Below are 17,505 nucleotides of genomic sequence, written 5' to 3' on the forward strand. Positions count from 1 at the left end.
ATCACTAAGTGGAACAACAGATCGCAAAGCTGCTTCTTCTAGGAGAATACCTTTATAGTGAAAAAGTTGCTTTTCAGCATTGCTGTCCTCTTGGGGTGACAGGTACACAATTCACAACCAAAGATAAAATCAGCTGCTCAAGCTACAGAGAAAATTACCTCACTATGAGCAAAGCTAGAGAAATAAAAGAAAACACCTAAGTAAACTAAAGGTAAAAAGAAAAAAACAACTGACCACAAGAAGCTGACTACACAGTCTGGAGCTCATGAATATTTTGAGCCAGATTTAAAATAAGTAAACCTGAGAACCCAAAGAGAAAACTTGAAAGAAGTCAGACAAAAACAGGCTGACTTCTCAGAAGTAACAGTTTTTAAAAAGCCCACGAGAGAGAGAGGTTACCTCCCGTTCTTAAATTCAATACCCACAAAAATTAAATTTTTAACATAGTGCCAAAAATACCTTCAGATAAACAAAGCTGAAGATGAAATTGCCATCATATACTAATATAGATACTGATTTTATAACAGAAGCAAGTGATTCCTGATTAAATTTCTGAGATGCAAGCAGAAATGAAGAGTGAAGAGAATGCTCAGCCTTCCCAGAGGTAGAAGCTCATTCATGGCTCCCAACTCCACCCCTCTGCTCTGCTGGACTCAGGATAAACAAACACATACGACAAAATTCGGCACTAGATTTGAATGCTGGCTTGTAAATAGTGATAAAACAGGTGTCAAGAAAAGCTGAAAAACTCAGAGGTCTTGGAGATTTTTTTTGGGGGGTGGTATTTGGAAAAGACACCACTGAACAGAGATATCCAACGATGCAATGTAAGCTAAGCAACAGCGAAAACAGAAAGTGTTCCTCTAGCAAAATTTCTATCATGGCGCACATTCTTACTGCTCAATTTCTTACGTGGTAAAATAAAGTTGATTCTGGGCTGAGATTTAACATCTTAATTTACAATTTTAAAGTTAATAGTTTTATATAATATATAAATACATAAAGTATAGTTTTAAATGTGAAGTTAGTAAAATGATTGTACTGTAGAGGGAATTTGAAATATATATAAAATGCCCTTTGCCAATTAGGGATCTAAGAAGAGAATCAAAGGTTTGTATTTTATATTCCAACAAAATTAGCACTTCTGTTTCTAAATTTTGCTCATCAACCTGGAAACTTTCCTGATTTTCTTTTTAACTTTTAGTTACAATAGCCAGGAACAATAGAATGCAGTTATCCAACTGGCAACATAATTAGAATACAATAAAATATTAATATTAAATAATATTACTTAATGAAATGGTTGTTCAAATTTAACTGTTATTTAACTGTGAGTAGTGTAAAATTGACTTCAGAAAACTTATTAAAGCACTCCCGCCTCTTCTACCCATGCCTTCGTAAGAAGCAACTAGGAATATGAACATATACCAAGTGAGACATTAATGAGCAAACACAGTAACATACATTTCATCTTTTCATTTTCTTTACTGAAAAGAACATTATTCTTCAGTACAATGAGGACAAAATTTAATTCAATATGTAATTATATATTGTCTCTAAGAAAGAAAATAAGAGGGCTTTCGTAGAAATTCATAATACCATAATAATAATTTCCCATGCTTAATGGACATTAAACACATATTTGTTACTGAGAAATTATATTGAGATACTTTCTGCAGAGAAAATGTATGTGTGATTTAACACATTTTATTCTATAGAGACTTAGCTTGAGTTTTTGCTAAACATCTACTCAATTTTCACATAATATGCATTATAAAGTAATTATAGTTACTAAAAGTTCTGTATTTGAAAAACAATAGGTTAAAAATTGTAGATTAAAATTTTATTTGAAATCGACTATTTAAAAATAATAGGTAAACTTTTCTATATGTATTTGGCAAAGAAGAGACTTTTATTTATTTACTTATTTTTAGAGAGAGGGGAAGGGAAAGAGAAAGAGAGGGAGAGAAATACCAATGTGTGGTTGCCTCTTGCACACCCCCTACTGGGGACCTGGTCCACAACCCAGGCATGTGCTCTGACTGGGAATCAAACTGGCGACCCTTTGCTTTGCAGTTTCCACTCAATCCACTGACCTACAGCAGCCAGGGCTGGCAAAGAAAAAACTTTGAGTCTTTTTTTTATTATTATTTATCTATTATTTTCAAGTCCTTCTATCTACTTCCAGCTTTTAGTCCTTCTATCTACTTCCAATTATTACTAGTCTTTGTGAATTCATTGGCCTATAACTATAGAAATGATAGCTACTTAAAAATAAATGTATAATTACTTCTTATAAAAACATACTCCAATAAAATTCAAGGTGCATACCATAAGAGGGTGAATTTTAAAAGAAGTTATATAACAAACTGAAGAAACAGAAACAAGAGATGAAGAGGCTTCTGGGTGGAGGAATTAGTAAAAGGGTGACTTGAAGAGAGAAATCTACAAAATAAGGCTGTGATGGGAAAGAAAAGATGAAAACACAAGATGTTTGGGCTAGTATTTCAAGGGAGGAGCCAGAAGAGCGGGAGGCTCAACAGACATCCCACAAATCTCTCAGTGCAGTATGGCCAGTGCAGTACGGTTACAGGTTTGCGTGCTGCGCATGTATCACTGTTGGTTATTATTACTGAAGTGACCTTGTCACATGTGCACATGAATAATCTTGATATTGCATAACATAGTACATAAATAACTTCATCACAGACTTTAGTGAATATTTGTTATCACTACTACACATAAGAACTTAGAAGTAAAAGAATGATTGTGGTTATCATTTCTCTATGAGCATCCATACTTCATTTCCTTTATATTATTTTCTTAATTGTCAATATTTGACATTTTGCTTAAAATACTAACAGGGAGCCTATTGCCCATAATTTTATATGGGAAAAATGTAATTTTTGTACATTATACCCAAACTCATATCCAATTGCCTAAAAAAGCTCTACAGTAAAAGCTCTACATATGATTAACCTGCTATATGTTGGTATATAAAATACTTAAACCAGTGTTAACTGATTGCTTAAAGCTTAATGGGAATTTGCATAGGTTCTTGAAGTGATTATAATACTTAATGGCTGTTCTCTCTGACAGCCTTTGCTATCTTCAAACCATCCGTAGGTGATTCTGAAGTTCTACCAAGTGCATCTAGAATGCAACTCAAAATCTCCCTGAATACTACAGTAAGCATTAAGGATGTAAGCATATTTTCTCTATATACCTGCTGGCTGAAATAAATTGTATGGAAAGAGATAAATATTGTTGTGCATTTTGAGAGTCAAAAACCAAGAGGTGATCTGCCTAGAAAACATCAGGGCTCTGCAAAGCATGCTTCTATTTTAAAATGCTGTTATTACCCCTTGTTTGTGGATTAGTATAAAGTCCCTGCAAATGCTCATGCAGGTTCACAGTATTTTGTGGTCGTTACCTGTCAGTGAATAATGTCCATATTCATCCACGTTTAAACATCTTCTCATCAGGAAGGTCTTTATAATCATCCTAATTATTTTCTTCCAGGACTTTTTCTAACTAAAATTACCTACTATGTTTTTACTCCATGCTCCATTCTTTTTATAACTGTAATTAAGGCTTGAAATAGAAAATAATGGTATACTAACATGCCTCCTACCCCAATTTCACCATTAAACTCAGGTCTGTGTGTGAGCAGCTAAATTGATTTGTTATTTTATTTTGTTTTTTGGTCATGTTGGGAGTTTAAAGTAAGTTGCCTGAGAATTTTTGTTTCAACAACGTTACAGTTTTTAAAATATCCAAGTGAATGCTTCCCTCTCTCTGAAGTCTCATAACATGAAGTTTCTCCAACGCCCACTTGAGACTTAGTTCACCCTAAGAAGACTGCAGTGGGGAGGTCAGGACAGCTTCTCCTCTCCATCCTCATTCCAATTGCTCCTCCTTACCCCACTGTAGCCAGGTTAGACTGGGAGTCTATTAAGAGCAGAAGTGATACACTCTAATATATTTGGCACAGTTGGTATTTCTGGGATTTGTGAATGTTTAAAGTTGGGTTATTCTCTCATAGATCAGGTTTTCACATTTTCTGGGAGATTGTGTTTCTAGAAATTTCCAAAGATCCCTTTTATATGAAGCACTGCACATAAAAAAAAAAAAAAAAAACCCTTCCAGCTCCTCTGCCAATTTTTAATTGTTTTTTTTTAAATTTTGGCATTGAGTTGTATGAGTTCACTATATATTTTGCATGTTAACCTCTTATCAGATGTATTATTGGCAAATATCTTCTCTCATTCAGTAGGTTGCCTTTTTGTTTTGTGGGTGGTTCTCTTTTGCTATAGACATATGAAAAGATTTGCAATATCACTAATCATCAGAAAAGCGTATATTAAAGCCACAATGAGATATCACTTCATATCTGTCAGAATGGCTAAAATCAATAAATCAATAAACACACATTGGCCATGATGGGGGAAAAGGGAAGCCTCGTGTACTTGTTGGTGGACAAGCAGATTGGTGCAGCCCATAAGAAAAACAGTATGGAGGTCATTCAAAAACTTAAAAATGGAACTGCTTTATGACCCACTCATTCCACTTCTGGGTATGTATCTTAAAAAACATAAAACACTATTCCAGAAGAATACATGCACCTCTATATTCATTGCAGCATAATTTACAATAGCCGAGACATGAAAGCAGCCCAAGTGCCCATCAATTGACAAATGGATAAAAAAAATACTGGCACGTATATAGAATGGAATGTTACTCAGACATAAAAAAGAATGAAATCTTCCATTGTGACAGCACAGATGGGCCTTGATAATATTATGCTGAGTGAAATAAGTCAGTCAGGGAAAGACAAGCACCATATAACTTCACTTATATGTAAAAGCTGAAGAACAAGATAAATAAACAAAGTTGAGATAGACTCATGGATACAAAGAATAGAGTGACAGTTGCCAGACAGGAGGCAGGCGAGAGACTGGATGAAAGAGGTGAAAGAATTAAGAAGTACAAATTGGTAGTTACAAATAGTCATGAGAGTGTAAAGTGCAGCACAGGGAACACAGCCAATAATATTCTAATAACTACGTATGGCGGCTGGTGGGTGGTTGACATATTGGGGGATCACTTTTTAAAGTATAAGATTGTCTAGCCATTAAACTGTACACCTGAAACTCATACAGAATGATATTGAATGCCAACTGTAATTGAAAAATAAATTTAAATTACAAACACTTGCAAAGAAATGAACAGTAAATTAAAAAAAAATCAAAGCCTATACCTTGAACTTCCAATCTCAACATTTAATAACATTCACTCATGTAATGCAAATCCCAGAACTACTTCATTTACACCTTACTCACAAGTGCCTCGGAGATAGAATATGGAAGATTCGGCACTGACTGTTTTGCTCTTGGTTTTTGGAGCCTGCTACAGCTGGGACAAAAACAGCCCCATAACTTCCTGTTATCCTTATTTCTTTCTTTCTCCTCTTAAAGGCGGGCACTTTGTGGGCAGAGAAATTATATTTTCACTACTACATACATAATACCAGAGCAGTACCTAGAAAGTCCTTTAAATATTAATTGAGCGAATGAATAAATACTTCATTAACAGTGGGTATATGAGACCCAAAATTGTGCACAAAAGGATGATTCAAGCGGCCAAATACATGTCCTAAGGATTACAGAGAACATGAAGAGCTGCGCTGGACAGAAATCCGTGCCAGCTACAGCCAACACTAACGGCAACTCAGACGGGAAGAAATATGATTATGATTGAGAGCAGATCTAGAAGAATGCTGAAAGAAGAAAAAGAAAAAGCAAGCTCTTGAGGAAAATGAAGAAGGCACTAGCAAACTCAGGAGGTCTAGGGCAGGATTTGTCAATCTTCGCACTATTGACATCTAGAACCAGATGATTTTATATAGAAATATCTGTTTTGTGAATCGTAGGGGTTTTAACAGCATCCCTGGCCTCTGTCAAAGATGCCAGCAGCATGGTGCTTTCCGGGTTGGGACAACCAAAACTGTCTCCAGGCATAGATGGATGTCCCCTGGGGGGCAAAATCACCCTCGGGCAAAACCACTGATCTACAGCATTTTGACTGAGGTCATCCTGCTCATTTCGGGGATTTGTGGGCAAATATGACGATACTAAAGGTATAGTCTTGAGATAAACCAGAAAATGAATGACTCGTTCTATCATTTTCAATAATGGGACAGTTTAGAGTCAGAAAGTACAAAATGAAATATTTAAAAGTCAACTGACCAGCAAGATGCCTATTCATACAAAAGTAGTTATCTGTGAAGAGAAGAAGGTTTTCAGGAACAGTGAGAAAGTTTCCACTGGCTACTCAAGAAAGAGCATGAAGTTTCACCTGGGTTATACATGTAAATTATGGAGGGACAAAGCCATTGTAAACCATGGGGGACCAGGTACCCCTGGATAGAAGGGCAGTTCAGGTAATCATGTGAGGAAAGGAGAGCTATAAATGCCTACACTGTTCTTAACCTGCTAAAAGAAAAAGCAATCTTGATCGATCCAGCTGTTGGAAGCCATCAGTTCTTCAATGAAAGGGATATGAAATTAAATAAATAGTTAAACATGGTTTTGACTTTCCAATAATGCTAAACAACTGAGAGCTCTGCAAGCCTTACAAGCAACGGGTTAAGAATGTATATGCCGTGTGTATTCTGTATTCGGGTGAGATCAGTGAGATAATACTAGGTGTGAATGGCTCGGAGGCCCCATGAATATGTTTCATGTCTCTGGGTGGTGCCTGTTTTCATTATATCAACAAATATAGACAGTCACCCTGGTTATTTAAAAATATGTATTATGTGTTTATTTTCTTGAGAAAATTAATGTACTGTGCCACCTCAAATCAGGTTTATTGTGGCCCAATTATATTATTAATTTTTGGGTGTTTGGGTTTTTTTCTCAATCTCTGGTTTTGATTTAAAATCTATTTTTAACATGCTTTTCTCCCCTTGAAAATAATTATATAAAATGCAGACAAATTTTGTGTAGTAAATACAACTGGTAACTCACTTAGAGCTTTAAATTTGTTACAGATAACAGTAAACTCAAGAGCATCTAGCTGAATGTCATATGTATCTATTTGAATATTTATGTATCTATTTGGAAGGCTAAAGTTTTAAATTATCTGTCCAGCACAGCTGAATCAGGCGATGGGAACCTGCGATTACAAGCTACATATAGAAAGACATTAATCTAATTAAAAATAGTTTATAAAAATGTTCCTCAAATCTTAAATTGGGAATTTTGAATATGTTTATATAAGGTTTGCTATTTGAAAACAACAGTGCAAAGTAGGATACTTGAAGTTCAACTTTTAAACCCATTGCTTTGGAAGGTGAAAAACAGGGAGCAGGTAATACCCAGTAAGAAATTTCTCAAAGAGCAATATCGTGATTATCTTGCCAAAACCATAATAATTTAGAACATTGCCTTAAAATGTACTTCATGGAATTTAGATAAGTTGCTTTTTGGTCACTGAACGCTGAACAAAGAAATGCTTTGAGCTCATTACTGGTTGGCGTGGTGTCTTAGTAACAGTTGTGGCAGAGTGACAATCCAGCTCCTGGGCTTCCTTTCTCTTTGCGTGTCTCTCTCTCTTTACTTCTTTTATTTTCCTAAATAGGTTTTGAATATTCATATGCTCTGTACATATGATGTATATTAAAAATATATATTAAGAATACATTAAGAATATATATTAAATGCATAATGTAGGTTAAATATGTATAAATGAATATACATAAATATATATATATATTAAACCACTGATATAATAATGAACTTTGATTTCATAGATGAGAAAATGAAGGACAAAAGAAGATAGTTGATATAACTACTGATGGACAATTAGTGGCGAAACAAGGTTACATCTTAGGTCTTCTGATTGGCCATTATATCCCTTTTGTAACTTTCTTTCTGTTTTAACCCAATGAGAAGTAAGGGTTTTGTCTATTGCTTTAACACTTTAAGAAGAAAAGGGTTTTTATCTGAGAAATTATATATCATTCATTCTGTATAGGATCTTGTTGGCTAATTGTTTGGTATTTTTAAATTTTCCCCCTCATGCATATGCCGCTCAGGCTTGCCCTCAGTCCACCAGTGTAATTCTCTCCACTGGCCCTGCTCAGAGCCCAGCAGGCACTTCTCAGTTCGTTGGGTGTCTGTCGCCATCTTCCTATGTAGCGACCGACCGGGGCGTGCATCACTCCTGCATCCAACCTAACCTCGAGACTTTAAATCACTTACATCAGTACGTGCCTACACTAAAAGAGGTAAAAATTGGAAGGAAAATTCCTGAAAAGAGGATGAATGTAATAAGTTCATTAGAAGCAATGTTGAAAAGAATATCTGGGGGATTTTAAATGTTTTATACTTCATGCAGAAATAGTCAGCCTCAACTTATATTCATTACAATGTATATTTATTAAAATATATATTTCATGTTGCCTTTTTGGCTTATACAAATTTATGTTTATATCTAAAATAAGGCTTTGGATTGTATATTATTAATGCAATGTAAATACTTAATAATAAGTAATATAAGTATATACTATACTATAGATGAGAAATTTTAAAATAACTATTTCAAAGGTCATGACAAATAAGTGATAGAAATAAAAATGAACTTGAAATATAAGCTAGATATATATACTGTATATATTAAAGCTATAGCATCTAATATATTTCTGTTAACCTAATAGTTTAGCATATACTGTATAGAAAAAACACTGGTGAACACATTTCATAAATTCCTTATGCCTGCCATCATTAAGGAGTTTTCTGATTTGCTTTCTAAAGCAGAGTAAGAAAGTACACACATTGAGCTGTATTATCCAGATGCATAAATATGAAGTATTTACCAGCTTTAGTTGCCCATAGTGATTTAGAATTCTAGACTAGTTTTCCCTACCAAAACCCAAGTGGGTTCAGATGACCCTGGGAATTCAATTCAATACAAATCAGGTCAATTTAATCAGCTAAATAATGAGCTCTACTCTGACAGCTAGAGACAAAGAGCAACAAAGTTCTTGATTTCAAGGTGATCATATTCTTGGAGAGACAACAAACGAAAGTACATAAGAAGTAGCTTGAATATAGTGAGACTGTATATAATGTAATGATAATTCAATTTACAAACATTTACTAAACCCTCATTAAGAATTGGGTGCACATGCAAATAAGCAAATAATTGCTATGTCCAAGAAGAAGCAAAGGAAACTCTTTAGTTTCTATGGTTCAGGTTTCTATTATTATATTTTCATGTGGTTGGTTTCATAAATTAAAACTTGCCTATTTCAGCAACTCTAAAATTTACTTTAACCCTGTGATCTTAGTCATTCAATCAAATGAAACCAGTGATGCCTGCTCCTGTGTAATTTCTGATAATATTGCTGTCTATTTTTTTCTCTTAGTAGTCAATATGACATTTAACCTTTAATGACATTTTTCCCATATTCCTAGACTCTTAAAACAGACTAAAATAATTGAAACATGAAAAAATATACCAAAGCATTTTAAAATCAATAAACTTCTATCCTCCAAAAATAGTTTTTCTTACAACAAAAACTTTTAGCACAGTTTTAATTATTTGAATGAAGCTATTAAAGTTTAGGTTAAATCAGAAGTCACCAAGATATAATGTATCTATCATCATTTTATAGTGCTAGTGTGATTAAATCTGTTTTCCTTTTGTTGATGTGTTTAACTTCTCTCCTTTCTTTGATATATTTTCATAGACTGTCCATAAAAATAATAAGCCTAACTATTAAAGTGACTTCTTTCTTAAGACATCATATAACATCAAGTAGATTCTGATAGTGCCAACAAAGAAAATTGGAAATTAATATAATCTCATTTATAGAAGCATTTATTGTTACAGCACTTGTATGCCACACTTCTCATATCACTCCCAACCATAAACAATTTTCCTTTCTAACTTTTATGATTAAATAGAATGACAATTCATCTTTATATACATCATATTATAATAAACTATTTTTGCCTGGTTGTCCTCCTATTTATTTTCCCTTTTTATAAATGTATCCACTGTGGGACTTCAGCAAAATAAATAACACGCACATCAGGAAATGTTTTCCTATAAATAAGAAATTTTGGGGCCTTAGGTCATATATTTACATTTGCTTTCTCATTCTGTAGCACATTAAACAACTTTTAAACCTATCTTTTCTTCTTTACTAAAGTCAACAGTAATGCAAACTATATATATATATATATATATATATATATATATATATATATAATGTGTGTGTATATATATAGTATATATATGCACTGTCATAGTTTTCTCACTATCATTGATTTCTAGCTACAAAATCTAAATTTGCAATTTTTAATACTTCTTTAATCCCTGATTAGTGGACAGAATTCTAGTAAATGAATTCCTATATTTATCATTCTATATTCATTAATTCTACAGTTTTCCAAATTATAATATGTATTCCGTAAACAAAAATTGCCTTTAAAATATTGAGAGAATCATGCCCTGGCTAGTTTGGCGCTCTGGACTGAGTGCTGGCCTCCGAACCAAAGAGTTGCCAGTCGATTCCCAAGCTAGGGCACATGCCTGGGTTGCAGGCCAGGTCAACGATGGAGGGGACTCAAGAGATAACAACACATTGATGTTTCTCTCCCATTCTTCTCTCTCCCTTCCCCCTCTAAAAATAAGTAAATAAAATATTGTAAAAATATTGAAGGAATCAAATTTATAAGAGTGATGGTTCTGATTTCCTCCAAATTATCCTTAATAAAACACACAAGGAAAGAATGTAAATATTTGCCATTTCAACATAGACTTACCTTGCCTACATATTGATAATCAGATCCCGTATATTCCTCCAGTAAGAAAAATTGATTCCACATCCAACCACGTTTTTGACGATGCAGAATTTTGCCATCACTTCTAGGTACTCGTGGACCTAAAATTCTCTGCTGAGGCGCAGGAGTCCTTCTGAACATTATCTCTGGAGAACAGAAATGTGGCAGGCATACCCAGAGTAGAAACGGTAGTAAAAATTGATATATTGTCATAGTTCACTTCTCAAAAATTCCCAACGTAGATGAAGAGAAAGTAGTCCTATTTTATTGGGTTGAATTTTACTGTGTTTCAACTGGTTTCCAACATTTCATCAATGTTTTTGACATGTTTCCAAAAGCTTCAAACAAACAAACAAATAAAAAATGTCAGTTGACAACATTATGAATGTTACCTTTCACTTTAAACTTAATGTGACAAAGATTAATGAGTAATAGCAACTAAAATATTTATTTTCCCTCTTTTATATAAAATAATGATTAATTTTGAGATCCATTACTTGTCTAGTAACATGTCTTCAATTTAAGAAAAGATAATGGTAAATAATTTCTTTCAAACACATTTTTAAAAAGGGACACATTAAGCTTTCATTTCTTTTTTATGTTTTGGCACTTTAACTTTTCAAGAATTATGATCTCTACATAGAGGAAAAATGTAGTCAATTTTGCATATCAATTTTTCCAGAGTAATGTAACAAATTAAAACATTAAAACTAAATGGTGATGTAAATTAACTACGGGAAAGATGCCTCTGTTGTGCAATGCCATGTTACACGGAAATGTTTTTTAAACAGTGGCACCATTTCTTGGAATTTAATTTTGCTAGAACAAGTAAAAAGCAAAACCAAAGCTAGAGTGCCTTTGGCTAAAGACCTCTCCTCTCTTCCCCATATTTTGGTCTGTAAAACTACTAGCATTTCCTATAACAGATAATTAAATCGTTATACAGCAAATCAATTTGTAATATAAATAATACTACTGTCTAGAACAATTTAATCACATCGAGATGTTTGGGAAATTTGTCCCCTTCTAACCACACCCACTGCTGCTGTGCAGGTAGGTCTAGAACTCTGCCATGCTCCTAACTGCTCTCCGCCTTCCTTCTTGCGCTTATTTTCTCAATGAAATATCCCAGGTACGCTTGTTACAATGTCAGTCAGACTGTGTCACTTCTGTGCACAAAATACTCCAATGACTATTCATCTCATTTTGATTAAAACCCAGGGTCTGACAAAGATCTACAATTCTGTCCTCGGTTTCATTAGTGCCGGTCACTTCTCTGACCTCATGTTTTATTTTAATCCTCCACATTACTCCCCAAAATTTGGCCTTTCCAGCCTAAGTGTTCTTTTCACTTCACCCTGAAACACATGTCATCTGCTTCTCTCCTCAACCAGGACCCTTCTACTTGGTCCCTTTTCCCCAGAGATATCAACTTCAGTAGACCCCTTGTTCCTTCAGGTATTTCTTGAAACCATAACAAATGTGTTATATATACCCATATACTGTTTGTGCTTTATTTATGATTGTTTATATATTCTGTCTACCTGCATAATTCCATAAAGGAAGGGAGTTTTGCTCTATACTTTGCTACAGTTTTCACAGTGCCTAGAACAGAATATTGTACCTAGTAGGTACTCAATAAACACTTTGATTGATTGAATGAATTAATTAATTGATTATAAGTTGATTCAAATATCTGAATGCCCCACGTCCTTTTGTAGTTATGTCCCAACATTTATGTATAAAAATACATATTTTAAAATTATAATTACTTCATTTTATTGCTCATTTATATTATTATTCAAATGTTATTTTTTATTTTAAATTTTTCAATTTGGGTTCAATTTGGTTTTGTTTTCTGTCAGGCACGAACTTTATTTCAGGATATGATAAAATATATGTTCTATTAAGTGGTTGGGGGCCAACAAAATTGAGTTCTACTTCTCTAACATGACAATGCATTCTTATTCCAGCACTGACGTTTATGCTTTCACCCGCAATGATTTGTAAACAGCCTGTCAGTTTTTTTTGTTTTATTAAGAAGATTTAAAGATTAATGTAAACATGGTCTAGAAATAAGATTAATGGTGAAGCAGCATTTCTCTTGAAAGTATTGAATGGTAGTGGAGGTCTCCATAGTGTGTGAAGCAAAGCCCACGACAGATGACAACAGTATGAAACTGTACCGTGTGGTGCCATTCTTGGGTATGGAAATAATCTGATGCATAAAACAGTTTTACATCATGACACACTGACTTTATAGAAACTCAGACTAATTGAATTATTATTATTTAATAGGAACATTTACCAAAATGATGTTTGTCTTTTATCATGCCTTTTCAGGACACTTTAGATGTTATTTACTATAAACTTACACTGTTCCTAAGAGTTAGTGGAGAGTTTGTGTAATTCAGGGTATCTTCTCTCTTCTATAAAACCTTTAAAAATTATTGAAGCAACAGTTCTTATTTCAGCTCTTTTTTCATTTAAAATATTTGCCAGGAACTACATATCTGTGATAATTTTCAATACAATTATAGCATTACCTATTATTTTAGGAGTTTAAGCACCAATACTTTAGAAATTAGTTGGTAGAAATTTTATTTGTAAAAGTTGTTAGTAAATAATTGGCAGGTACTCCATATATGCATGGAATCTTTTCTTTATTATTGTTCCTTTTTCTATTATTTAATGATCAATTTCCTGAAGGGTCTATACTGAAATATATTAATACTGTTGCAGGACCATTAAAATAAATGTATATTTTACATAAATATTATTTGACAAAATCATTTCAAACACTGACAAGATTAAATAAAGGTAAGAAAAGCAAAAAAGTGTTTCAATTTTGATTAATTTGGCTTATGATTATTTTCTTTAATAGATTGGGCCTCATTTAGGTTCAAAGAGATTTTTTCTTCTGTTTTCTTTAAGAATGTTTCCAGTCCCATTTCTTATACTTAGGTTTATGTCCCATTCTGAACCGAGTTGGTATGTGTTACCAGACAGGAACAGAAAGTCCCTATCTTGCTTGTGAATATCCAGTTGCTCCAGCACCATTTGTTGAAAAGCCCATCCTTTCTCCACTGAATTGCCTTTGCACCTTTGTCAAAAATCAGCTGTCTACATAGGTATGGGCTTATTTTTGGACTCTCTAGTCCCTTTCATTCATCTATTCGCCTGTACTTATACCAATAACACATAATCTTTATTACTGTAATTTAGAAATCTTGAAATCGAATGTTACTCCTCCAACTTTGGACTTCTATAATTTTTTTTTAATGCTTTTTGAAAGTATTTTGTATTTTCAATTTAATTTTTATAATTGCCTTGCAATTTATATATAAAACCTGTAAGGATTTTTATTGAGATTGCATGCATTACTGAGTTCTCAGTAATGTTTTATAGATTTCAGTGGACAGGTCTTGCTGGGATATTTTTAGAGCCACAGGAGATGGGAGGACTCAGGACAAACTACTGCTCCCAAGATTGGAGAGGCAGACGGGCGAGTGGGGAGAAACATGGCTTACCACAGAGACCCATGAGCAGAAACCACTCCGGAACCAGTAAGGGGGTAGGAAACCTGAACTGAAATAACAAATTGCTGAAGCCTCAGCACACGCAATTCTGAAAAGTAGTAACTCCAACAGGGCCCCGTTGGGGGCAGGAGGTGCTCAATACCGAGATTTACTGGCAGGAGTTTGACCTGGTCTCCACAGTAAACATCTAAGAAAATCCCCTTGTGCTTCTCCTGACAAGGAGAGGGGAAAACAAAACATTTTGAAATACCGCAAATCACTCTGTTCTTAATGAGGACTGCCCTTAGAAGAAACCAGTACCTGGGCCTAATCTGCTGGAGTATCATCAGAGCCTAAATGACTTGGAGAAAGGGGAATATCTATTTCAGCCAGCTCCCAGAGCCATTCCATCCCAAGAAAGGAGGGAAAAAAACTGAGCAACACTTGTGAGTTCCATGCCCAGAGACATCGGCTCCCTAAAAGACAGTTGTGTTAGCCATAGGCTATAAAATGCTTCCTCTCTCCTCACATCTAATTCTCACATTACTTAGAACTATTACAGCAGTCCCATTTACCAGTCCATCATGTTGGCTATCAGGAAAAAAATTTACAAGGTAAACCAAAAGGCAAAATGCACAAATTGAGAAGGAAGAGGAAGCATCAGATCAGACAGTAGGAATGCTGGAATTACAAGACTGGGAATTTAGAGCAACTATGAGAAACACGCTGAGGATGCTGATGAAGAGACAGCATGCAAGAACAGATGTACAATGTAAGCAGAGAGTTGAAAATCCTAAGAAAGACTTAAAAGCAAATGCCAGCGTTAAAAAACAATGTGAAGAATGCCTATGACAGACTCATTAGTAGACTGGACATGGCTGAGACTCTCTGAGTGAGACAATATATCAGTAGAATCCTCAAAATCCTACACATTCATCCTCACACATCAGTCCAAAGCCACAGAGTGTACAACACCAAGACTGGACACTAAGGTAAACTCGGGACTTTGGGTGATTATAATATAGCAATGTATGTTCACTGATGAAAAAAAAAGTACCATTCTGATGAATAATGTTGATAAAGAGAGAGACTATGCATGTGCTGGGACAGTGGTATACGGGAAATCTCTGCACCTTCTCAGTTTTCCTGAAAATCTAAAATTGCTATAAAAAACCCCGAAAAACTAATCAACACACACATACACACACAAAAGAAAGAAAAATACGATAACAGTACAACAAACCAACAGTTAATTTGCCCTATGTTAATTCTTCCTTGGTATGGTCTGTAGCTAGAAGCCTGTTAGTTAGCTTTTCAAAACAATGTGCCTTTATTATAAATACCACAAGTAATAATTCTTCCAGTTACCCGACTCAAAATACAAAATGTCTTTGATACTTCCATTTAACCAAGGAGACCTATTACACTGTTAGTCAATCCATTCCCTTGCATGTATTTTTTTCTTCTTCTTCTTGGTTGTCAGCTCTTTTTTTTTTTATGATATGTCCTACCACACTACTTTAAATCATCACCATTTCATGCAAAAGAGTGTACGGTATCTACCAACAGGTGTTCTTAACCTCAATCTTTCTTATTTAAAATATATCCTACAGGGTGTTAGCTAAATTAATTTTCAAAACCCACTTCAACAAAACCAAATCAATTAAAAATTTTGAACATGTCTACTACTGGGAAGTTACATCTGAATTTTCAGTTCATTGCATCTGAAACAAGATGATTTTTTAAAAAATATATTCTACATACTTCCTTTTTACATTTCATGCCTGACATGTAACTTGTTATGTGTACAAACTTGCTTCAAATTAATATATAATTCCAAATCGCGTCTAGGTGATTATAGTTCATGGAACTTCCCTCACTAGAGAACAGCACATTATTACGCATATGCAGGTGTCAGTAAACCTTTCTTTGAATTAGATAATTATTATGTTTAGAAAAGAATTGTTCTAAATATGTTTGACTACTTGTGGTAAGAAATAGAAGCTAAATTTTAGAGTATGAAAATATTATATAAGGGAGATTACTTGTTTGACATTGCAAAACAGAGTAGTAATTAGAAAGAATCAAATGGGTTGAGACTATAGTTAAAATATCTCCTAGGATAAAACTGCAGAAAATTAATACAATTCTATAATGTCATGGTAAGGAAATTTATTTTTCAAGAAATCCTTTCAAAACCGCATGTTCTTATTTTAGTCTAAAAAATAATTCAATACAAATATTACACGAAGTCAAACAATTATTAAACCATCCCTTAGCACTCTACATTCCCTTAATTCCTTTAAGACCAGTGCTTTTCAAACATTAATATATATTCCCATCTCCTGGGGCTGTTGCTAAACATCCCTGTTCTCATTCAGTAAGCCTGGGGTGGGGTCCAAAATTGTGCATTTCCGGAGAGCTTCCCTGTAATGCCCGTGAGTCTGGACCACACACTTTGAATGGCAGGGAGTAGATCTCTCCAAACTAAAACATCGCTGGAGTCTGTTTACAACATTTTCCTGTTTTGTGCCTCACAGGTCAGGTGTGTGGCTTATTGCACCGACAGGAAAATAAAATATTAGGTGACTGATGTGGGAGATGAGAACATTATTTGTCAATAGTCTGTTTTTTCCAGAATTTTTTAACCAGAAGAATCTTTCTGATTCAAGTCAACCCACACTACCTCAGTTATTCTACTGCTTATACTACAGACTGTAATTTCCTTTCTGTGTACATTATAAATCATTTGTCTCACTGAATTTTTTTTTATTTTTATAGTCTCAGAGATTGCATTATCTGAAATACTTATTTCATATTCTGAAATACTTATCATTACCATTTTTTCTGTAATGTACTAATTTTATTACATAAAAAGCCAAGGACAGTAGATCACAGATACAATATAATAGGCATTTTGACACATCTCACTCACTAATAAAGTCTCCACACATCACCGATGATCAATTAAGCTACAATACACCCTTGGCTAATAAAAGGAATTAGTCATTCTTCAGTCAGTTGATTATGTTGATTAAGATCTTAATGTGCCAGCTTTTTTCTTTAATTTTACTATTTATAATAATAACAGAAAATGCTAATGATTACTGAGCCCAAACCCAAGCTTCTGT

At 34.1% G+C, this 17,505-nt stretch overlaps 1 protein-coding gene across 1 annotated transcript in view; it reads right to left on the minus strand.

Moving 5' to 3' along the window:
- CDH10 (cadherin 10) overlaps positions 1-17,505 on the minus strand; it is a 134,624-nt gene that overhangs the window by 63,657 nt on the left and 53,462 nt on the right. Inside the window, exon 2 of the mRNA XM_024578482.3 lies at positions 10,839-11,194. Within this exon, the coding sequence (XP_024434250.2) occupies positions 10,839-11,069 (231 nt within the window). The 5' untranslated portion in view covers positions 11,070-11,194. The remainder of the gene's footprint in view (positions 1-10,838; positions 11,195-17,505) is intronic.

Source organism: Desmodus rotundus, chromosome 1, assembly GCF_022682495.2.
Source record: "Desmodus rotundus isolate HL8 chromosome 1, HLdesRot8A.1, whole genome shotgun sequence".
NCBI classification, from domain to species: domain Eukaryota; kingdom Metazoa; phylum Chordata; class Mammalia; order Chiroptera; family Phyllostomidae; genus Desmodus; species Desmodus rotundus.